General features: G+C 44.4%; 2 protein-coding genes across 5 annotated transcripts; one reads left to right on the top strand and one right to left on the bottom strand.

Annotated features, from left to right (window-relative positions):
* Positions 1-478: 478 nt before the first annotated feature.
* LOC106606500 (heme oxygenase 2) lies at positions 479-11,097 on the top strand. Of its 2 annotated transcripts, none has more exons than XM_014202745.3 (8): positions 479-593; positions 1,360-1,506; positions 4,504-4,640; positions 5,032-5,149; positions 5,606-5,818; positions 6,113-6,388; positions 8,055-8,184; positions 8,509-11,097. In XM_014202745.3, the coding sequence occupies exons 3-8, from the start codon at positions 4,558-4,560 to the stop codon at positions 8,634-8,636; spliced, it is 948 nt and encodes a 315-aa protein (XP_014058220.1). In that variant the 5' UTR covers positions 479-593; positions 1,360-1,506; positions 4,504-4,557; the 3' UTR covers positions 8,637-11,097. The 2 variants fall into 2 exon arrangements, with proteins under 2 accessions (XP_014058220.1, XP_014058218.1); XM_014202743.3 differs by having other exon boundaries at positions 1,360-1,439.
* Positions 11,098-11,326: 229 nt separating this feature from the next.
* LOC106606498 (dnaJ homolog subfamily A member 3, mitochondrial) lies at positions 11,327-24,372 on the bottom strand. Of its 3 annotated transcripts, none has more exons than XM_082976355.1 (11): positions 24,133-24,372; positions 23,337-23,479; positions 23,146-23,229; positions 22,661-22,873; positions 19,919-20,071; positions 19,691-19,838; positions 17,231-17,424; positions 17,014-17,129; positions 14,865-14,962; positions 14,565-14,697; positions 11,327-13,061 (listed from the first exon to the last, which is right to left on the bottom strand). In XM_082976355.1, exons 1-10 carry the CDS (start codon positions 24,338-24,340, stop codon positions 14,579-14,581), a joined length of 1,476 nt encoding a protein of 491 aa, XP_082832481.1. In that variant the 5' UTR covers positions 24,341-24,372; the 3' UTR covers positions 11,327-13,061; positions 14,565-14,578. The 3 variants fall into 3 exon arrangements, with proteins under 3 accessions (XP_082832481.1, XP_082832482.1, XP_082832483.1); XM_082976356.1 differs by having other exon boundaries at positions 23,337-23,473; positions 24,133-24,370; XM_082976357.1 differs by lacking the exon at positions 14,565-14,697.
* Between the last annotated feature and the right edge of the window lie 75 nt (positions 24,373-24,447).

The following is a 24,447-nucleotide window of genomic DNA, read 5'->3' on the forward strand; positions in this document are numbered from 1 at the left end:
GGTTGAGGTCAGTGATTAACGTTAGTACAGAAAGTGCCATATGCTGAAGAAGTGAAGAGAGCGGTAGAGGAAGATGTGTACATGATGAGGTTTCTGTGAGTAGGCAGAGACCAATAGATTGGGATTTATAGCTATGGCATTTATAGCCATGGTTGTCAACTGTACTGCAGAAATGGAACAGAAGTCACAGAAAATAGAGGTTGTGGTGGCAGCTGTAGAGAAGTACTTGGGATTGCAAGGTTTTACTGCAGAAGACTTGCAGGGATGTTGAGTGGTAGTGTTCTGTCCTCTTAGACTTCTGGCCTGGAGTAGGATTAGATAAGGTTAAATAGTGGAATGGGGTGGTGTTTTTTTAGTGAGGGCTAATAGTTACCAAGGTAATTTTCCTTTTCCCCCAATTTTGTATTACCGGAAGTTAATGTCGGTTGGCCGTGACTGGACTCAAACTCCAGTACAGTAGGTGGCGGTGTTTGCACTTAAAAGTTGGATGCGGCCAGCCAACTCAATCTCAAAGAAGAAGAAGAATAAGCAACACTGCATTTCCTATGTTTTGAGCAACACTGGAGAAGAGCTCCGCAGAGTGCGCAGAGAAGGTAAGCTACTGTATGTTTATTCTCTGCACAATAGGGGCAGAGTAGGATGCTAGATAACCCTATGTGAGTTATTTAGCGTTCTACAGCATCACAACAATAAATTAGGCTATTCTAAGATGATTGACACATTGTTGTCCTGAAGTAACGCACGTATCAACTGTTTAATTAGCTGGCGCTGGTTATAACACTTGTAAACTGTTTAATCAAAAGACTAGCAACTACTATACATAGATAGTTAGCATGGAACATGTCTAACAGCTGCCAGTTCAGTGCCTTGATGTCATGGGCTAAATTGTTGAACTAGCTAACTGCTCTGCTGCTGGTGGTGGCTAGCCAAGTTAGCGTCTTTGTTACAACGTTAGCAAGACCAATAGACATTCTGATGTTAGTTAGCTAGCAATATTCCCTTGCCATATCCTCGAATGTAAGATACATTAGATCAAATGCATGTAACTAGTGTTAACTTGGAACAATATCATGGATACAACCAGAACTACTATTTGATACAGTTTACAGTTAGTTAGCTAGTAAACACAAGAATAACTGAACATCTAGCAACGTGTGTACTATGAGCTCCTTTGTCTGGCTCTCTGTGTAATTCCAGGCCTCTTGATTGTTGACTTCCCTCATTACTATGTGAAGCGACTAGGGCCTCCTAATACTAGGCCCCTGCTATGCTGTGCCAGCAATTCACTGTGTTGTTACTTGTGTGTCAGTGCTGCCAAAGTCACACACACATTCCCTTATCTCTGGCACTCGGAATAAGGTAACAGCTGAATCAACTGTCAGAGGACGTTTGACCAGTGACCACCAACAGCCCAAGACAACGACAACAACACATCATTGGTAAGAAAAGAGCATTGTCACTGCTTCCCTTGCCGGCATTGACGACTGCATCTCCCTAACTTATCTGGTAAGCATGGTGAACATGTGTTTCTCGTGTGTGTGTGTGTATATACATATATATATCTCTATATTATATACACACACACACACACACACACACACACACTGGCAGGGAGCAGGTCTCGAACCCTCGACCTTCTAGCTCGAAGTCCAGCGTGCTATCGACTGTGCCACAAAAGCATGCTCGAGCGGCAGAGTCGATATCCGTGCTTATAAACCCAGGGTCGTTACACTATATTTATTTATTATTAACCCCTTTTTCTCCCCAATTTCGTGATATCCAAGTGGTAGTTACAGTCTTGTCCCATCTCTGCAACTCCCATACGAGAGAGGCGAACGTCAAGAGCCATGCGTCCTCCAAAACACGACGCTGCCAAGCCGTACTGCTTCTTGACACACTGCTCGCTTAACCCAGAAGCTAGCCGCAAAGCTAGCCGCACCAATGTGTCGGAGGAAACACCATACAACTGGCGACCATGCGCCCGGCCCACCACAGGAGTCGCTAGAGTGCGATGTGACAAGGACATACCAGCCGGCCAAACCCTGCCCTAACCTGGATGACACTGGGCCAATTGTGCGCCGCTTCATGGGTCTCTCGGTCACAGCTGGCTGCGACACAGCCCGGGATCGAACCCAGGTCTGTAGTGATGTCCCAAGCACGGTGATGCAGAGCATTAGACCGCTGCGCCACTCGGGAGGTCTCATGTGGACTTGAAGTGGATTGGACCTGATATCATAAGGCACAGAAGCTACGTATAATTGTCGTATTTATTGTAGCTCAGTTGGTAGAGCATGGTGTTTGCAACGCCAGGGTTGTGGGTTCGATTCCCACGGGGGGCCAGCACAGAAAAAAAAAAATGTATGAAATGTATGCATTCACTACTGTAAGTCGCTCTGGATAAGAGCGTCTGCTAAATGACTAAAATGTAAAATGTAGTACGCTGCTCATGTTACTGAAGTGACACTGATCTGAAAAGTCTCAGGTGTTTCTGTGGAGCTTATTCTATAGATCTAGCCTAACCTGTGTTGTGGACTGATGTTCTGCTGGTCATAACTAGGCTACATGTCAACAAGACATTGGATGGAGAGTCTCTGTATCAAATGCCGATGTTCTGTTTAGGCTTTCTTCTCCTAAATGTAGAGCGACGTTTGAATTGGGTTTTACTTGTCACTAGGATATTAACGCGTTATATCATATACCCAATCTTTTGTTTACACCATGAAGACGGTGTAGTCTTAGGCTACATGCAGAATAACAATGAACAAAATGTTTTGGCCCGCAGCAGAATAGAGTAGTAGACCCACTCACATTAGCCTAAGTGCTCTTTTGCCTCTTCCAAGAAAACCTACCACAATCTTGGCACATGAGATGTTTTCAGGCAGCAATAACAAACGGTACTGATTTGTGTGGCCAGATGTTAATTTCATGGACCCTTCTTGATGTTTTAATGAATGTAGCTTCAGCAAATAGTTGAGTTCATTACATAGTCATAATAAGTCAAAGAAATTGGCTAATTATCATGGTTTGGGTTGTCACCCTCAAAGATGTAAGCTATGCCCACTACTATGCTTAAACTCTACCATATTAAGTTTATACAGGCATGAGCCGAGGATTCATCAGAAAATATATATATGCTGTTTGCTATGTTGTATCAGATGTGATATGTTGTGCTGGGTTTGCACTAATTTCTGCACTTCTGCTCCTATTAAAGGGATAGATTGAGATTTTGGCAAATGAGCAATTTTGTCTACTTGCAGTGTCACGGACCCAATGTCTTTATTTGTAATTATAAACTGGGTGGTTCGAGCTCTGAATGCTGATTGGCTTAAAGCCGTGGTATATCAGACCGTATAACACGTGTGTGTGATATGACAAAACAGCTTTACTGTTCTAATAACGTTGATAACCAGTTTATAATAGCAATAAAGCAACTTGGGGCTTTGTGGTACATAGCCAATATACCACAGCTAAGGGCTGTATCCAGGCACTCCGCGTTGCGTCTGTCTTAAGAACAGCACTTAGCAGTGGTATATTGACCATATACCACACCCCTTCTTGCCTTACTGCTTGAATAGAATGTAAATGTCATCTAGAATGTAAAGAGATTCCTTGCTAGCAGGCAGACTTGGGGCATGTGGTTACCATGATGATGAATATAATCAAACAGCTCTGTCAAACAGAGATCGCTAGCTAGCTAGCTAGCTACATTGTCAAAACAGCAATCATTACATTTGTTTATTTTCAGTTTTATTTATGCCCATTGTATTTATGCCCATTGTAAGTACCATAACAATGTTAGCTATTATTCAGTGAGAGAAATGTTTCAAGGTGGTGGCATTATTTTTACACTTATTATGAGCTAACTTACGTTAGCTAGCTAGCTAAAGCTACTGTTCAATGGTTCTGCTTTCTAACTTGGCTAATGTTATGTGAAGTGGTTTTCTGCGTGTGTTGTTCTTAAATGTTAGGTTTACCTCATTGTTGTTTGGAGTTAAGAAATGTTTCCTTTCTGTATTTTCAGTTTCAGAAAAAAAAGCAACACCTCTTATGGGTTTATTGGGCTACTGTTTATGCTAGCTGTCAAACTGTACACCAGAACAGAACACAGTGAGGACTGCATACCCATAGTCAGAGGAGCATGCTGGCTGATCCCATAGACTTTCAGTCATTACACTCACGCTAGCTGGCAATTGCTCCGTTAACACTAATTACCTTCAACTTCATTTAAACTGCACGCAGAGACATAGAAATGATAACCATGAGTTCATCTGACTGGGTAAATGGAAACAATGGATTAGTTGTCAAAATCTCCAACTATCCCTTAAGACTCTATTGTCATGGACATTTGGACATTTGGGCATCTGTTTACAAAAGCACTACTTCTATATCTATCTGCACATACTATATCTAGGCTATGTGGCTCTCATGTAGGCTACCCCACCCACTCAATAGTGAGTCAGTTTTGAATGTGTGGGTCTTGTTTTGGTGTTCTGTCTTTGGCAGAGACTGGCAAAGAGTGTCTGTCTGAGTGACGGGACCAAGCTGTCTGCAGAAAAGATGGAGGACTCTGTGAAGGCGGAGAGTGCCGCTGATGGAGGAGGCCTGGTGTACGCAGAGAAAGAGCCAGAAGACACTCTCAGGTATAGAAATCTGGGATGGTCTAACTTCACTTCAGTGCTTTTTCTGAAAATGGATGGGGGCTGGGCAGTTTCTGGAAGTGAGAGGTCTCCTCTCATGTGTATGTTTGAGTGCCAGGGTGTGGGCAGGGTATGTTTCAGTTCTGTCAGATTTGGTCTGTCTCTTTTATTTCTGAGGAGAGTCGAAAACACTATGGGCCCATTTCCTGAACACAGATTAAACCTTCTCCTGGAGTTAAAAGCATGCTCAATGTAGAATAAGCTACATTGAAATTTTTTTTTTCTCTCCAGAACTAGGATTAATCTGGGTTTAGGAAGCCAGCCCTATGGGTCATGTAGTTAGTGTTTGCCTCTAGTTTCCCATGCGGTGTCAGCCAGTGTGCCCTCCCCACAGCCCCACAGACCTTTCTGAACTGCTGGCTGCCGGGACCAAAGAGGTTCACGAGAAGGCGGAGAACACCCAGTTTGTCAAGGACTTCCTCAGGGGGCGCATCCGCAAGGAGCTCTTCAAGGTCAGTCTGGAGAATAGAGCAGCCACTTAAGTCTTTTCTGAGACTTAATACTGCTGCATTCACTGTCTTGAACATTATGCATTATCTGACTTATCCACAGCAGTCAGTTAAGGGTGTAGGCATTTTGATCTAACTTTGACATCCTCACTTTGCAAACACTTTGTAAGATAATACTGTTAAGAATGGTGATGGGTCTTTCAGCACCACTGGTAATGAACAACCACTGTACTGAACAACAATATCCTGTAAGGCTTTAAAGAACATGAAGTGCTTTGACATCCTCACTTTGTGAGACTTTGCCAGGATACAGAAAGGGATGTATCTTGAAAACGTGAATGTTGACACACACACACACTCACACAGTATTTGATGGACTGTCAAACATGGATTAATGAAAAATATTTGCAACTAAAATGTTTGTCTTGGGGTACAATTCTGCATCTCTCTCCCCCTCAGCTGGGCGATGTGGCCCTCTACTACACCTACGAGGCCATGGAGGAGGAGATTGAGAGGAACAAAGATCATCCTGACTTCTCCCCGCTCTACTTCCCAGAGCTGAATAGACGTGACGCCCTGTCCCGCGACCTGGACTACTTCTATGGTGAGGACTGGCGGGAGCGGGTCAGCTGCTCGCCGGCCACACAACGCTACGTGGAACGCATCCACCAGGTGAGTAACCCAGAGGTTAGAGAGGTGGACCGGTAACCAGAAGGTCGCTGGTTCAAGTCCCAGGCTGGACGATGAAAAAAGTGGGGGCTGAACTGGCTACTGGAGGGCTGCTGGTTTCAGATTCACATTACCACCATCCGCTACCATTGTGCCTTTATGCAAGGCACTTCAGACCTAACACTACTCCATGGGTGCTGCACTGTGACTCCCTGTGCTGCTTCAATCCTCTGGTGTGTGTGGAGTCCAGGGGAGGTTGACAATACCATAAGCCAGTGAAGTTGTATGTGTATTTAGGTGGGTCAGGAAGAGCCGGTCTTGCTGGTGGCCCATGCCTACACCCGTTACATGGGAGACCTGTCCGGGGGCCAGGTGCTGAAGAAGGTGGCCCAGCGGGCGCTGAAGCTGCCATCGACGGGCGAGGGCGTCTACTTCTACCAGTTTGACGGCATCCACAGCGCCAAGGCCTTCAAGCAGCTGTACAGGAGCCGGATGAATGAGCTGGAGCTGGACATGGCCACCAAGGACAGGCTGGTGGCGGAGGCCGTGCTGGCCTTTCAGTTCAACATGGAGGTGAGGAAGGGGAAGGAAGGGAAGAGAGAGATAGAGCTGGGGTTGATTAAAGAGTGAGACTGCTGCACCTACTGGTGTGGTGGGTCTTCCAGTAAACGGAGACTGCTGCACCTACTGGTGTGGTGGGTCTTCCAGTAAACGGAGACTGCTGCACCTACTGGTGTGGTGGGTCTTCCAGTAAACGGAGACTGCTGCACCTACTGGTGTGGTGGGTCTTCCAGTAAACGGAGACTGCTGCACCTGCTGGTGTGGTGGGTCTTCCAGTAAACGGAGACTGCTGCACCTACTGGTGTGGTGGGTCTTCCAGTAAACGGAGACTGCTGCACCTGCTGGTGTGGTGGGTCTTCCAGTAAACGGAGACTGCTGCACCTACTGGTGTGGTGGGTCTTCCAGTAAACGGAGACTGCTGCACCTACTGGTGTGGTGGGTCTTCCAGTAAACGGAGACTGCTGCACCTACTGGTGTGGTGGGTCTTCCAGTAAACGGAGACTGCTGCACCTGCTGGTGTGGTGGGTCTTCCAGTAAACGGAGACTGCTGCACCTACTGGTGTGGTGGGTCTTCCAGTAAACGGAGACTGCTGCACCTGCTGGTGTGGTGGGTCTTCCAGTAAACGGAGACTGCTGCACCTACTGGTGTGGTGGGTCTTCTAATAATTCCTTCTAGGTGATGGTTGGAAATATTGCCATCTCATATCTGTGGGTCCTTGAGTGGCGCAGCAGTCTATGGCACTGCATCGCAGTGTTAGAGGCATCACTACATACCCGGGTTCGATCTCGGGCTGTATCACAACCGGTCGTGATCGGGAGTCCCGTAGGGCGGCGCACAATTGGCCCAGCGTCGTCCGGGTTAGGGCAAGGTTTGGCCGGGGTAGACCGTCATTGTAAATAAGAATTTGTTATTGCCTGACTTGCCTAGTTAAATAAAAATAGACGTTTAGTTTTCAGAGGAAGCCAGGCCGCATTAATTTAGTGTCAAAGGTAGGACCCATTAGTTTAGTTTACTTTCAGAGGTAGGGCCACGGTAGTTTAGTTGCATTTCTCAGTATTGTATCATTTAATTAATCATTTGATCTCAGTAACCAGCCACTGTATTGATCCTGTCTTTGGAGATAAGAGTCTTGTGCCCAGGGAAAATTAGGGTCTTTGGCCAACAGCAGATGGTTGGATTTGTGCTTATCACCGTAAGCACTCTACCAACTGGTTCTGAGAGCGAAGCCAGACAATGCGCCATCTCTCATATTTCAATTTCAAGTGCACAGATATGATCATTAATTCACTTCCTCACATCTGGCTTCTGATTACATTACATAAATGTCAGATGTTGAACTTGATCATATTGTTATTACGGTTCTGCATCATGGCCATTTCTTTGACCAGCGGCACCTCCTTAAGTGAAATATCACTCCTTTCACTCGCCCACCGACCCAGTCACAATGTCAAACTGTTTGTGCTAAACTCTGGGTCAACACAATACAGCTTACTGTTTCAGTTCAGAGATTGTGTTCATGAGGACACACAATATCAAACTGTTCCAAAGTGTTGTGAAAAAGAAAAATGAGCTTTCCTTATTGGACCTTTTCAGATGGTACCTCCCTGTTTGACCTTTTTGTTCTGTTTTGTGCTGAGTGAACATGAACCAGTTGTAATCCCCTGTGTTTGGTGTCAGGTATTTGATGAGCTAGAGGAGATGGGTAAGGATATCCAGGAAGAGGTCATGGACGCGGGCATGCCTGTTCACGGGGCCCATGGGACCGGAGGAGACATCAACAAATGCCCCTACTACGCCGCACAAATGGGTACGCTGACACACAACTCCTGTAAGCTCTGTCTGGAAACAAAGTGATTGATCCAGAAAACCACCTGAAAGAAAGATTTGTTGTGCCATGTTAACAATACGCTGGCATTTAGAACCACAATACCCTTACCACACTGTCATGCTGGCTTGGATATTTACTTTTCACATTGTCCTTTCTAGCATGGCTCCAGCAACTACAGTGGGTTCCTAACCAGGCCAGTGCAGTGCTGCTTGGCCTGGCTTAGTGCTGTTAAAAATGGCAGAAGAGTGTTTCACATGGTAATGTGGGAGGTTTGCTGACCGTGTTCTTTGTCCTCTGTCTCAGCGGCCAGTGGGGGCTCGGCGTACGTCGGTCAGCTGGCCATGGCCGTCCTCAGACACCCCACAGGCCAGGTCCTATTCGCCGCCTGGGTCGCCGCCCTCGCCGGATTGGCTGCATGGTACTTCATGTGATCCGACCCACAGCCAATCGTTGGCTGTCCTGCAGGAAAGGAGGAGGGAAGACAAGGAGGGAAGACAAGAAGAATTGTTTTCTGAACGTTTGGATGAGAACCCATCCGTACCCAGACCTTGTAACCTTCCCTCCTCCACTCCTCTAATTTTCTCTCTCTACTACCTCCCTCTCCCTCCGTCCTGTATCCTCCCACTATGGTTGGTCATATTTGTAGCTCTTAGTATCAATTTAGAGCCATTTTTTTTTATTCAAACCTGTTATAGGATTTATTTCTTCTTGAGCTGACATGAGATGACAATTGATCTTACTTGATTAGATTATAGTGTGATTTGTTGTCAGGTTGAAGTCTCTTTAATAATCCCAAACAATTGTATTATGGAGTGATGCAGTAGAGTTAGAGGGGAAAAACAGATACCCTGCTATGACAAAAAAGCCTTTGTGGATTTTGACACTTAGGTTGCCATGGGGATTTGAAGGACTATATTCTGCTGTCCCCTGGGTGGCCCCACAATCAGTCCATCAAACCAAAATGTAATCTTGAAAATATTAGAGCAGTGAGCCTTTGCTTGAAGTGGACTGAATTAGGTGCCGGTACTCTTTATTTAGGTGGTGGAACTGAACAAGTAGAACCTTTGAGGTGCTGGCACTTCGTAGCGGTGAGCAGCAGCCCAACTCAAACACTGCTGAGCCAGAAACAGTCAAAGTAACACGTTCTATGCATATGTTAATATGCAGATCTGGCAAAGTGTAGGAGTATTTCTGCAGGGCAGACTACTATCTGTTTGCGTGAGTAGGTTGAGCGCCATCTTTTTAAGTTTGTATTAATGGTTATGGGGGTGATACTCTCTTGGGAGTAGTCCCAAGATTCGGTTACGGACAACACAGGCTAACTGACAGTAAGAGCACACTTTCTAGAAAGGTCTAGACTTTAAAATGTTGCCAACAGTTGTCACACATCAAAATGTTTTCTTTTTCTCTTCTCTCCAAATGAACGCAGGCAGAAAATTGGACAAGCAATATTACTATTAATAATTTCTGAAGTGTATTTTTGTTTTGTTTTATGCTATGTTGAAATGTTGAACTTATTTATCTAGTGCTGTCCAGTCCCTTGTCCTTTGCTTTGCACTCAGGCAGTCTAGAGAGGAGCAGAGTGTCTGAAAACGGACACATCCGTCCTGGAAACGTGGATAAAGGGGATTTTCAGTATTGTTCTAGGCCTATGGACACCAGGTAGAGGCAGCAAATACAGCAGCTAGTGTAATGGTCTGGGAGACAAGGCAGGACAGGTGAGATGAGTTCAGGTTAGATTGGTGAAGACAAGGTACCTCATCAGTATGAATGGATAACATTTAAGACTTGAAAGCTGTGCACCAACCTGATGAGGTTGAGCCATTGTTGTGGAGAAGGAGAACAATGTGTTGTGCAGGTGACCATAGGTTTGTATCTGAGGAATTATAAGGGCACTACAGTATTTAGCAGATCCTATTCAGGATTCACGCTGACATCAACATTACATTCCTTGATTTGTTTGTAGTTTTAACATTGAAGACAACAGTTTGCGTTGTATTCTATGCTTTCGCTTGAAGATGGAGAAGAGGTTAAAGGTCAGAATGCTGAATACCAAAGGTCAAGTGACATTATCTTGGTTCATTATAAACAGGTTCCATGCTGTGTGTTCAGGTCTGTGGTTCTCTCCTATCCATCTCTGGTGTATTTGGTAGTCCTTGAATTCTTTGCAGGTGTTAGATGTATTATGTGTTCAGTAGCCCTCCATCTGAGGTATTAACAAAACAGAATGAAACAGGGATTATCTGGATTAGTCCAATAAGAAATGTTTGATTTCCGTGGTAAAACATTTTGCCCTAGTGAACATGACCCAGGTGTAGTTATGGCTGTCCAGACCAGTCGAGCCTCATTAGTCAGGCATGTCTCAGGTTCATGTTAATGAAATTATATACATAAGAAACATTGCAAGACTTGTCATATTTTAGTTCAATGTAAATGCAATTTTAGTATTTGTTTTCAGGGGATGGAACTGTTGCAGTATTTAGAACATTTTGAAGGAGTTCTGGAATGACCAGACCTGGGTTGTGTTCATTAGGCACTAAACAGAAGACTGAAACAGGGAGGGACTAACTGGACTTGTCCAATTAAACTCTTCTGAAACGTGGGGTCTAATGAACACGACTCATAATCTCAGGTGTGTTGTTGGGATGGACTAACGGAAGCCTAGTGATCTCAGTGAGTGCTTGACTCTCTTTCTTGCCTTGTCGGCTGTAACAGAAAGCAAACAGTAACCGTATTATCGAACCCATTAGTCTTGTACAGTAAGTACACTGCAATCTAACTCGAGCTTCATCAGTGACTGACGATTTACTACAAATGTCACTGGTAACATTTTGTGAATGAAGAAAATCACAGGAATACATTGTAGTAAAATAAATTATTGAATTTCCTGTATACTTTTGTCGTTATTTGATGTGAGATATTTGCCCTGTTTGAATACTTAATCTTTCATTCCTTGTGTCCCTAAGATACACATATCCAACTAACAGATTTGGGCTTAGTAATGTCACTTCCAATTCAGCTGTTATTACTTAAAGGACGGACATCTGAAGTATTAGGCCAGGGTCAGTGGCCCGTTCTCCAGTATTTCTATTCTGTGTTCACATCTGGCAGCAATAAGATAAACAATTCATATAGATTTTATTTATTTCTCTAACATGACACATTGGTACAGTTGCAATATCAACAGCTGTGTATTTACAAATATAACGAGGCAGAATGGAGGTACATGAAAGTGCTGCTTTGAATTCTCAGAATCATGGAGAGAGGGAGCAGACTAGGAGCAGACTAGGAGGGCAGAGCAGAGGGCCAGCCACATCTGATCCAACTGGTTCAGTCATGTCCGTCCTGGATGACTGGGTTCTCAGACCCAAATCCATCTCCACACACATTACACTTTTTTTTATGTAACAGAAAAAGTATATCAACAAGACAACTTCCTCTTTCTCACCTTAACTGTTTGACAGTACTAATGCTGTTATTAGGTTGGTACAACTCGTTGCAGTGGCTAGCTAGATAGGAAGCATAGAGATCACAGACGAAGCAGAGTTAACTTTACAGAACAAACGTACAACACATTTTACAAAATCAGGAGGATCTCAACTAAAACAAAGTTCCTTATTGCAGCAGTGGGCTTTTAAATAAAATAGATTTTCTATGCTTTAGTATTCTTATACACTAAGTGTACAAAACATTTGGAATAACGGTTCTTTCCAAGACAGACTGACCAGGTGAAAGCTATGATCCCTTATTAATGACACTTAAATCAGTGTAGATGAAGGGGAGTAGATGGGTTAGAGAAGGATTTTTAAGCCTTGAGACAATTGAGACATGGATTGTGTATGTGTACCATTCAGAGGGTGAATGGGCAAGACAAAAGATTGAAGTGCCTTTGAACAGGGTATGATAGTAGGTACCAGGTGCACCAGTTTGAGAGTGTCAAGAACTGCAACGCTGCTGGGTTTTTCCACACAACAGTTTCCTGTGTGTAACGAGAATGGTCCACCACCCAAAGGACATCCAGCCAACTTGACACAACCGTGGGAAGCATTGGAGTCAACATGGGCCAGCATCCCTGTGGAATGCATGACACATTGCAGAGTCCATTCCCTGATGAATTTAGGATGTTCTGAAGGAAAAAGGGGGTGCAACTCAATATTATGGAGGTGTCCCTAATGTTTTGTATATCCATGGTTTTGGACATCACTGGCAACAGTGCATTCCTCAAAGACAGCAGACAGACCATACTTTATGAGTGAGTGACTGATTGTGCTGCTATCACACGGTTAGGAATCTAATGGACAGGAACATTTGGAAAATCTATGGAATACCCTGTTAAAGTTGCTGCCCCGTTTGCTTTACTTCCGGATCACGTACCCTAATCTTTTGAACATGCGGTCATTTAAGATGTATAATTGCATTTGTGGATGAAATTACTTCTGCTCGATGCCTTTTAAGATATGTTTGCGCTTGAAGACCATTGTGCAACAGTTTTGCACATTGAACATCATCCAAAAAACAACAAGCCTAAGGGGCAGTCAATTCCTGGTACTTCCAGAGCGTATTTTCTCTTGGATTTGGGTTTTAGGCAGCAGGAATGAGTTAGGACCACATTCTGTTTGAGTCTGTTTCAGTCCGTTGTCTTCCACTGCTAGGGAACTGATCAAGGATGAAAGATCTGTGAAGGTAGATCTGGGGTAACCAGTGTTGTCCAGTGCCAGAGTAGGATACAGTAGACATCATCCCTCCAACACTCCCCCCACCCTGTCCCCATATCTGGTCTCTCCTTGTGGCTGTCTTCTTAGGGCATCCTCTCTCTACCCTCGGACACTCGCCTCAGTTCCCAGTGGACCTTTTACCTTTCAGTGGAAAAAAGAAACAATTACTGCATGTGTTTTCAAAACCAGCATATGACAAACTGTCCCTCCACCCATTGAAAGTGACAGCAAAAAACATTGATTTGACTTGGGATGTCTTTTCTAGTAATTATATTCCTATGGTTAAACAATCATGTGTATGCATGTACACTACATGACCAAAAGTACATGGACTCCTGCTTGTCAAAATATCTCATTCCAAAATCATGGGCATTAATATGGAGTTGGTCTACCCTTTGCTGCTATAACAGCCTCCACTAGTCTGGGAAGGCATTCCATTAGATATTGGAATATTTCTGTGGGGACTTGCTTCCTTTCAGCCATAAGAGCATTAGTGAAGTCAGGTACTGATGATGTTGGGCGATTAGGCCAGGCTCACAGTCAGCTTTCCAATTCATCTCAAAGGTGTTCAATGGAGTTGAGGTCAGGGGTCTATGCAGGCCAATCAAGTTCTTTCACACCGATCTCAACAAACCATTTCTGTATGGACCTTGCTTTGTGCACGGGGCATTGTCATGCTGAAACAGGAAAGGGCCTTAACCAAACTGTTGCCACAAAGTTGGAAGCACAGAATGGTCTAGAATGTCATTGTATGCTGTAGCGTTAACATTTCCCTTCACAGAGACTTAGGGGTCGAGCCTGAACCATCAAAAACAGCCCCAGACCATAATTCCTCCTCCACCAGACTTTACAGTTGGCACTATGCATTCGGGTAGGGAGCGTTCTCCTGGAATCCACCAAATCCAGATTCGTCCATTGGACTGCCAGATGGTGAAGTGTGATTCATCACTCCAGAGAACGCGTTTCCACTGCTCCAGATTTCAATGGCGGCGAGCTTTACACCACTCCAGCCGACCCTTGGCATTGCGCATAGTGATCTTAGGCTTGTGTGCGTCTGCCCGGCCATGGAAACCCTTTTCATGAAGCTCCCGATGAACAGTTCTTGTGCTGACGTTGCTCCTAGAGGCAGTTTGGAACTCGGTAGTGAGTGTTGCAACCGAGGACAGACGAGCTTGTGTGGCCTAGCACATCGCGGCTGAGCCGTTGTTGCTCCTAGACGTTTTCACTTCACAATAACAGCACTTACAGTTGGCCGGGGCAGCTCTAGCAGGGCAGAAATTTTACGAGCTGACTTGTTGGAAATGTGGCATCCTATGACGGTGCCACGTTGAAAGTCCCTGAGCTCTTCAGTAAGGCCAGTCTACTGCCAATGTTTGTCTATGAAGATTGCATGGCTGTGTGCTCGATTTCATACACCTGTCAGCAACGGGTGTGTCTGAAATAGCCAAATCAACTTTGAAGTCCACATACTTTTGTATGCATGTATAGTGCATGTATGCATGTATGCATGCAACTTTATACAGATGACAGCCACAACCCAGCTGACTGACAGTGTGCCACAAACCAGTGTGTTCCATAAACAGTTTATCCCACATATGCATGTGCACAAGTGGCAAAGGAGACATCATGACTAGTGTGTCCTACCTGGTTTGTGACTGTCAGGTGGAGCTAAACAATTGTTTTAACTTGGTGAAGAAGCCCTGGCCCTGCTTGCTCTCTCCTACATCCTCTTGCCTGTCCTGCCCTGCCTCAGACTGCTTACCACTGCTGCCCCCACCTGGTCAGAAAAATGTACTGCGTGAGCCAAGATTTTACTAATAAATACATTATCAGCTTTCATGAGCAGAGCTGGGACCTCAACTAATTGTAAACCATATGAAGGGGAGCAGGTAAGTGTGCAGTCAGTGTGTAGGAACCTAGCGCAGAAACAGTGTGTGCCACTACCTGCAGTGGTGCTTGTGACACCATTGACTGTCCCCTCCACTTCAGTCTCATCCTCTGCGTAGCTCATGAGCAGAGCTTTCTGTCTGTCTGTCAGGATCCTGTCCACACACACACGGAGACAGTGAGGAATGAGCATCTAACATTTGTCAGTAACTTACTACAGAGATGGAATCTGAAGGTGTATTGTGCAGTAACTTACTACAGAGATGGTATCTGAAGGTGTATTGTGTGTAGCTTACTACAGAGATGGTATCTGAAGGTGTATTGTGTGTAGCTTACTACAGAGATGGTATCTGAAGGTGTATTGTGCAGTAGCTTACTACAGAGATGGTATCTGAAGGTGTATTGTGCAGTAGCTTACTACAGAGATGGTATCTGAAGGTGTATTGTGCAGTAACTTACTACAGAGATGGTATCTGAAGGTGTATTGAGAGTAGCTTACTACAGAGATGGTATCTGAAGGTGTATTGTGAGTAGCTTACTACAGAGATGGTATCTGAAGGTGTATTGAGAGTAGCTTACTACAGAGATGGTATCTGAAGGTGTATTGTGAGTAGCTTACTACAGAGATGGTATCTGAAGGTGCATTGTGCAGTAGCTTACTACAGAGATGGTATATGAAGGTGCATTGTGCAGTAGCTTACTACAGAGATGGTATATGAAGGTGCATTGTGCAGTAGCTTACTACAGAGATGGTGTATTGTGCAGTAACTTACTACAGAGATGGTATCTGAAGGTGTATTGTGAGTAGCTTACTACAGAGATGGTATTTGAAGGTGTATTGTGCAGTAACTTACTACAGACATGGTATGTGAAGGTGTATTGTGAGTAACTTACTACAGAGATGGTATGTGAAGGTGTATTGTGCAGTAACTTACTACAGACATGGTATGCGAAGGTGTATTGTGAGTAACTTACTACAGAGATGGTATGTGAAGGTGTATTGTGTGTAGCTTACTACAGAGATGGTATCTGAAGGTGTATTGTGCAGTAGCTTACTACAGAGATGGTATGTGAAGGTGTATTGTGCAGTAACTTACTACAGAGATGGTATCTGAAGGTGTATTGTGCAGTAACTTACTACAGAGATGGTATCTGAAGGTGTATTGTGAGTAGCTTACTACAGAGATGGTATCTGAAGGTGTATTGTGAGTAGCTTACTACAGAGATGGTATATGAAGGTGCATTGTGCAGTAGCTTACTACAGAGATGGTGCATTGTGCAGTAGCTTACTACAGAGATGGTATCTGAAGGTGTATTGTGAGTAACTTACTACAGAGATGGTATATGAAGGTGCATTGTGCAGTAACTTACTACAGAGATGGTGTATTGTGCAGTAGCTTACTACAGAGATGGTGTATTGTGAGTAGCTTACTACAGAGATGGTATATGAAGGTGCATTGTGCAGTAACTTACTACAGAGATGGTGTATTGTGCAGTAGCTTACTACAGAGATGGTGTATTGTGCAGTAACTTACTACAGAGATGGTGTATTGTGCAGTAGCTTACTACAGAGATGGTATATGAAGGTGCATTGTGCAGTAACTTACTACAGAGATGGTGTATTGTGAGTAGCTTACTACAGAGATGGTATCTGAAGGTGTATTGTGAGTAGCTTACTACAGAGATGGTATCTGAAGGTGTATTGTGCAGTAACTTACTACAGAGATGATATCTGAAGGTGTATTGTGCAGTAGCTTACTACAGAGATGGTATCTGAAGGTGTATTGTGCAGTAGCTTACTACAGAGATGGTATCTGAAGGTGTATTGTGAGTAGCTTACTACAGAGATGGTATGTGAAGGTGTATTGTGCAGTAGCTTACTACAGAGATGGTATCTGAAGGTGTATTGTGCAGTAACTTACTACAGAGATGGTATCTGAAGGTGTATTGTGCAGTAGCTTACTACAGAGATGGTATCTGAAGGTGTATTGTGCAGTAGCTTACTACAGAGATGGTATGTGAAGGTGTATTGTGCAGTAACTTACTACAGAGATGGTATCTGAAGGTGTATTGTGAGTAGCTTACTACAGAGATGGTATCTGAAGGTGTATTGTGAGTAACTTACTACAGAGATGGTATGTGAAGGTGTATTGTGCAGTAACTTACTACAGAGATGGTATCTGAAGGTGTATTGTGAGTAGCTTACTTGGGGACTCGGACTTTGACATGGACGTAGTGATCTCCGTAACCACAGCCACTGATCCGTGCGATGCCCTTCCCAGAGAGGAGGATCCTCTGGTCTGTCTGGATCCCAGCAGGGATCTACAAGAGGATCCACCAATCACAGTTAGTTACTGGCCATCGATCCATCACTCTTATGTTTGTAGGTGTCACAGAAAGGTTGGTCTGTCCGTGTGCCTCACCGAGAGGTTGACTGTCTCGTAGAGGCCCTGTGCCCGGGCCGTGCCCCCCAGTACAGCCTGAGCCACAGAGATCAGCACGTCAGAGTGGATGTCTGCTCCGTCCCGTCTGAACACTGGGCTCTTCTGGACCCGGAAAGTGATGAACACCTCCTTCTTCCCCACAGGCATCCTGACCGTCTGACCGTCCTCAACACCTGCAAAGAGACAACACAGCCAGTTAACCTGGGTGCACTACACAACTTTCAAAATCCTAACATCACTGAGCCTCTCACATTAAACGACTGTCTCCCCTGTAGTTTTGTGTCTTGACAACGTAGTGGTGCTCAGTACAGGGTCACACTCACTACACGACGTGGCTCAGTACAGGGTCACACTCACTACACGACGTGGCTCAGTACAGGGTCACACTACACGACGTGGCTCAGTACAGGGTCACAGTCACTACACGACGTGGCTCAGTACAGGGTCACACTCACTACACGACGTGGCTCAGTACAGGGTCACACTCACTACACGACGTGGCTCAGTACAGGGTCACACTCACTACACGACGTGGCTCAGTACAGGGTCACACTCACTACACGACGTGGCTCAGTACAGGGTCACACTCACTACACGACGTGGCTCAGTACAGGGTCACACTCACTACACGACGTGGCTCAGTACAGGGTCACACTCACTACACGACGTGGCTCATTACAGGGTCACACTCACTACACGACGTGGCTCAGTACAGGGTCACACTCACTACACGACGTGGCTCAGTACAGGGTCACACTCACTACACGACGTGGCTCAGTACAGGGTCACACACACTACACGACGTGGCTCAGTACAGGGTCACACTCACTACACGACGTGGCTCAGTACAGGGTCACACTCACTACACGACGTGGCACAGTACAGGGTCACACTCACTACACGACGTGGCTCAGTACAGGGTCACACTCACTACACGACGTGGCACAGTACAGGGTCACACTCACTACACGACGTGGCACAGTACAGGGTCACACTCACTACACGACGTGGCTCAGTACAGGGTCACACTACACGACGTGGCTCAGTACAGGGTCACACTACACGACGTGGCTCAGTACAGGGTCACACTACACGACGTGGCTCAGTACAGGGTCACACACTACACGACGTGGCTCAGTATAGGGTCACACACACTACACGACGTGGCTCAGTACAGGGTCACACACTACACGACGTGGCTCAGTACAGGGTCACACACACTACACGATTCTTCACTTGGTCGTAAGGATTCTCCATACAGACATGCTGTCTCATGAAAACAATGATGCAATTAGATTGTTAACGTAGCTAGAACAAATCAGCCTCAAACGTTTTCAGTCAGACATTCACACCTAGTTGAAATACCTAACGATTTGACACTTTGGATTTGGTTAAAGGCAAGTACAAACACATAGTAGTAGTTATCGCTCCTGCTGGAGTACACATTCTGGGTGACGCCATCATCTCCCTGGCTTCTTCTCCGGAGACCTCTCATTGGCTGTTGCTGATCACCGTTCTCAAAACTTGTCGTTGTACATCTCACACTAGAAGAACATTGCAGATTTTGTGCCGATAAAATCAAACAGGTTTGAAAATATCAGGACGTCTGGGACGCTCAAAGACGAGATCAGTAGCCCTCAGATTACATCTCTGACCCGCTCACATTAAACCCACTCACATTAATTAAACCCACTCACATTAAACCCACTCACATTAATTAAACCCACTCATGTTTTATAGACGTTTCAAACATAGGAACTGCTTCATCCAGCATTATAGAGTTTTATAAACGTTTAAAACAGTTTATAAGAGCATTATGGGATGGCAGGTAGCCTAGTGGTTAGAGCGTTGGGCCAGTAACCGAACGTTCGCTGGATCGAATCCCCAAGCTGACAAGGTAAAAATCTGTCCATCTGACAGCTTCGCTACTGTATATAGCCTCGCTACTGTTATTTTTCACTGTTGTTTTTATTTCTTTACTTACCCATTGGTCACCTAATACCTTTTTTGCATTGTTGGTTAGAGCCTGTAAGTAAGCATTTCACTGTAAGGTCTACTACACCTGTTGTATTCGGCGCAAGTGACAAATAAACTTTGATTTGATTTGTTAACCCACTGTTCCCCGGTAGGCCGTCATTGTAAATAAGAATTTGTTCTTAACTGACATGCCTAGTTAAATAAAGGTTGAATTAAAAAAAATGATCAGTGATCTTAATGAGAAAAGGAAGAGATTCAGGATGAGAAGGCTGTCCTGGGTCTCTCTGTGTGTGCATTAGAAAATGCATACTATGTTTAGATCAAGTATTGTTTTGAAAGATTCCAGATAAGACTGGGTAGGTATAGGAGTGAGTGACAGTCAGTGTGTGGGGGTGTCTCACCTGCAGATAAGACTGGGTAGGTATAGGAGTGAGTGACAGTCAGTGTGTGGGGGTGTCTCACCTGCTGGGACAGGCACCATTACTGTCTTTTTCTGTCTGGTCTGTCCGGTCCCGTGACAGGAGTTACATGGGGTGGAGATCACAGTGCCTTTCCCATTACACCGACGGCATGTCGACCGCATCACAAAGGGGCCCGTGTTCACCGTCTCCTGTACAGGGCAAAACACACAAGCACGTGAGACAAGCACGTGAGACATGAACACGTCACGCCACACATCATGTCACCTACCATGCCAGAGCCGTTGCAGTAGTGGCAGTGCACAACCTTGGTGCCAGGCTCGCTCCCTTTGCCATCACATCGCTGGCAGCTGGCCTCAGTGCTGAACGCCATCTCTTTGTTGACCCCCTTGGCAGCTTGGGTGAAGGTCAGCTCCATGATAAACTGGAAGGAAAGGAGGGACAAGAGATTCATATTGGATGTCTTTAACTTCTCTAGGGTAGGGGGCAGCATTCGGGATTCTGGATGAAAAGCGTACCCAAATTAAACTCCTTGCTACTCGGGCCCAGAAGGTAGGATATGCATATTATTAGTAGATTTGGATAGAAAACACTCTGAAGTTTCTTAAACTGTTTGAATGATGTCTGAGTATAACAGAACTCATATGGCAGGCAAAAACCTGAGAAAAATCCAACTAGGAAGTGGGAAATCTGAGGCGTGTAGTTTTTTCAAGTGATTGCCTTTACAGTATTCAGTGACTTAGGGTTCATTTTGCACTTCCTAAAGCTTCCACTAGATGTCAACAGTCTTTAGAACGTTGTTTCAGGCTTTTACAGTGAACTACTCGGGCCCAGGAACTAGAATATGCATATTATTAGTATATTTGGATAGAAAACACTCAGAAATTTCTACAACTGTTTGAATGATGTCTGTGAGTATAACAGAACTCATATAGCAGGCAAAAACCAGAGAAAAATCCAACCAGGAAGTGGGAAATCTGGTGCTTGTAGTCTTTTCAAGTCATTGCCTATCTAACACAGTGACTTAGGGTTCATTTTGCACTTCCTAAGGCTTCCACTAGATGTCAACAGTCTTTAGAACCTAGTTTCAGGCTTTTGCAGTGATCAGAGAGCGAACAAGAAGGCCGGGAAGTTGGTGACTCAGAAAATGACATGAGTTCATTGGCGCGCATTCATGTGATGAGGTAGCTGTGTTCCAAAACGTTTTTCAAGACATTGGAATCGTCCGGTTGGAATATTATTGAAGTTTTATGTTAAAAAGGCCCTAAAGATTGATGCTATACAACGTTTGACATGTTTCAACGAACGTAAATATAACTTTTTTTGGACTTTTCGTCGTGACAGTTTGGGCGCGCTTCCTACATTTGGAGTAGCTTACTGAACGCGCAAACAACAAGGAGGTATTTGGACAAATTATGGACTTTATCGAACAAAACAACATTTATTGTGGACCTGGGATTCCTGGAAGTGCCTTCTGATGAAGATCAAAGGTAAGTGAATATTTATAATGCTATTTATGATTTTAGATGACTCCAAAATGGCGGGTATCTGGTGTATTTTTCTGAGCGCAGTACTCAGATTATTGCAAAGTGTGCTTTCCCGTGAAGCTTTTTTGAAATCTGTCACAGCGGTTGCATAAAGGAGATGTTCATCTATAATTCATTGAATAACAGTTTAATATTTTATCAACGTTTATGATGAGTATTTTTGTAAATTGTTGTGCTGATTCACCGGCAGTTGGAGGCAAAATATTTTCTGAACATCACGCGCCAATGTAAAATGCTGTTTTTGGATATAAATATGAACTTTATCGAACAAAACATACATGTATTGTCTAACATTGAGTCCTAGGAGTGTCATCTGATGAAGATCGTCAAAGGTTCGTGCTTAATTTTAGCTGAATTTCTGGTATTTGTGACCCCTCTCCTGCTTGGAAAATGGCTGTGTGGTTTTTCTTGTGTTGTACCTGTCCTAACATAATCTAACTTTATGCTTTCGCCGTAAAGCCTTTTTGAAATCGGACAATGTGGTTACATTAAGGAGAAGTGTACCTTTAAAATGGTGTAAAATAGTCGTATGTTTGAGAACTTTGAATGATGACATTTTGTTGTTTTGAATTTGGCGCGCTGATTTTTCAATGGCTGTTGAATAGTGTGAACCGTGGGTGGGACGGTAGCGTCCCACCTGCCCAAGAGAGGTTAAGGAGATGTTTATCTATTATTCTTTGAACAACAGTTTAATATTTTATCAACGTTTATGAGTATTTCTATAAATTGATGTGCTCATTCACCGGAGGTTTTTGAAGAAAAAACATTTCTGAACATTACGGGCCAATGTAAAATGGGGTTTTTGGATATAAATATGAACTTTATCGAGCAAAACATACATGTATTGTGTAACATTAAGTCCTATGAGTGCCATCTGATGAAGATCATCAAAGGTTAGTGCTTAATTTTAGCTGTATTTCTGGTTTTTGTGACGCCTCTCCTTGCTTGGAAAATGGCTGTGTGGTTTTTCTTGTCAAGGTGATGTGCTAACATAATCTAATGTTATGCTTTCTCCGTAAAGCCTTTTTGAAATCGGATAATGTGGTTGATTAACGAGAATCTTATATTGATTAACGAGAATCTTATCTTTAAAATGGGATATAATAGTTCTATGTTTGAGAAATTTGAATTATGAGATTTTTGTCGTTTTGAATTTGGCGCCCTGCTATTTCACTGGCTGTTTAATAGTGTGTCCCGCAGGTGGGACGGTCACGTCCCACATACCCAAGAGAGGTTAACAAAAAGTTTATACTCCTAAAAAAGTAATTGCTTCCTGCTTTTACTTCCTGGCATGAGCTCACTCAATATGACCTCACTAAACATTGACTTGAATGAGCAGTCATAACTTCTTTTTGTGCTGAATAGCCAACTCATATGGTGGTTGTCATGCACAGACAGCACAAACAGATCTGGGATTAGGCTAGTCGTAACCCCTTGGTTCTAAAAGCAGTATGGCAACTACATACCTCCTGGGGCTGATCAAATACGGCATTGAAGTCGCCGAAGCCACGGCTTCCGGAGAACTCCCCAAAGATCTTGCGGAACAGTTCCTCTGGGTCCACGCTGTTGGCCTGTCCACTCCAGTACTGCTGGTGTCCACCACCGCCCGCCTGGCTGGCGTCGAACCCTGCCACCCCGTACGTGTCATACTGCTTCCTCTTCACCTCGTCACTCAGCACCTGGGGGAGGACAAAGCAGGAAGTAAGATGCACAGTCCTCCAATAAGACCAGGCAGTTCCTTCATAAAGTCAAGTGGTTCTGATGTTTCATTTACTTGATTAACAGACACTTTCTTCAAGAGTGACATAAAACATTACCAATAAACCTGTTAGGAAAGTAACTAACTAGTGATTCCACATCAGCTACACAAGTCACAGAAATATTGCTATCCCTTTAATCTAATTTTAGTTTCTTAAAAGGGGAAGCCCATTTTGAAGAAGGTCAGCCAAACCTCATAAGCTTCAGCCAGCTGAGCAAATTTCTCCTTGGCCTTAGGGTCTTCCTTGTTGGTGTCAGGGTGATACTTCTTAGCCATCTGAAGAGGGACAACAACAAAAAGTATTTCAACAACTGTGGTGAGTGGTGACGGCTAAGGATCAATACAGCAAGTCAACTCTAGACAGAATGTAATCACACACACACCTGGTAATACGCTTTCTTGATCTCTTTCTGGGTGGCAGTGCGTGGTACCTCCAACACCGCGTAGAAGTCCTGTTTGTTGGAGGCTGGTGCACTTGTGTGGAAGGACAGTGTGCAGATGACATGGGGAGATTTAACACCTGGAACTACCAAGAAAGGGCATGTGAGTAGATTACACCTGGCAACATCACTGTGGTTTATTATTGTTGCCCTTCTGTAGTTATCTACTTTAAGGTAGCTACAAGCCTGTACACTAACAATTCAACTATAACACTAAGCAGGGCTCTATCGATATATCTGAGGACTCAATGAAATACATAAAGTAAGCCGTCTGATGATGATCAACTCTTGGGCCAATACGTTTCTAGCAAACACCAGTTGGCATATATAGCTAGCTAATCAGGGATCATGCAGATACAGCTATTTCAACGCAGTGTTTGACTGTACAGTTCAGTAGCTATTCCTGACAGTCCGTTCAATATCATCAGTGCTGTGACCTGACTTTCCATGCAATGGCTATGGAGCTGCAGGCTAGCTACAGTACCAAACAACCCCAGCAATTTGAATGCGTACAAGCTAACTACTAGCTAGCTAGCGATGGGATTACATCCCTCTTCCATGGCATATCATCATCCATGAGATAAGGTTAGTCTGTCTTTCAGTTGTATCGTTAGGAATGTTACCGTGGTGTCATTTTTTTTTGCAGACTGTCAGTTGTGCCCAAAAAGGTGCATGGAAACGAGAAACGCTAGCATCAAGCTAGCCTAGCGTGCTAGTTAGGCCGTCTCTGTGCACCCACCTGACAGCCCTCTCAATGTCAACGCATTCCCCGTGCCCCCACGCATTGCATTGCTTTCCGGCCAGATTTTCTGTGTTCCAAAAGTCGACAGACTTCTTGAGCCTCCATTGGAAGAAGGGGCCAGAGCACAACAAGCACGACGGTGACCGGAGGACACAGCAACTGTTATCCAACGTGTGGAGCAACGAGCCGCTGAGGACGCCATCATTACTCTACTGCTGTTACTCAGCGGGGACTGCGCATGTGCAAGTAAAGTGGTGTCACGGACATGCGCAGTTAAGTTGACTGCCAATAAATATTTTTGTTTCAAGATGA

Source organism: Salmo salar, chromosome 06 (genome assembly GCF_965601325.2).
Source record: "Salmo salar chromosome 06, fSalSal1, whole genome shotgun sequence".
In the NCBI taxonomy this organism is placed as follows: domain Eukaryota; kingdom Metazoa; phylum Chordata; class Actinopteri; order Salmoniformes; family Salmonidae; genus Salmo; species Salmo salar.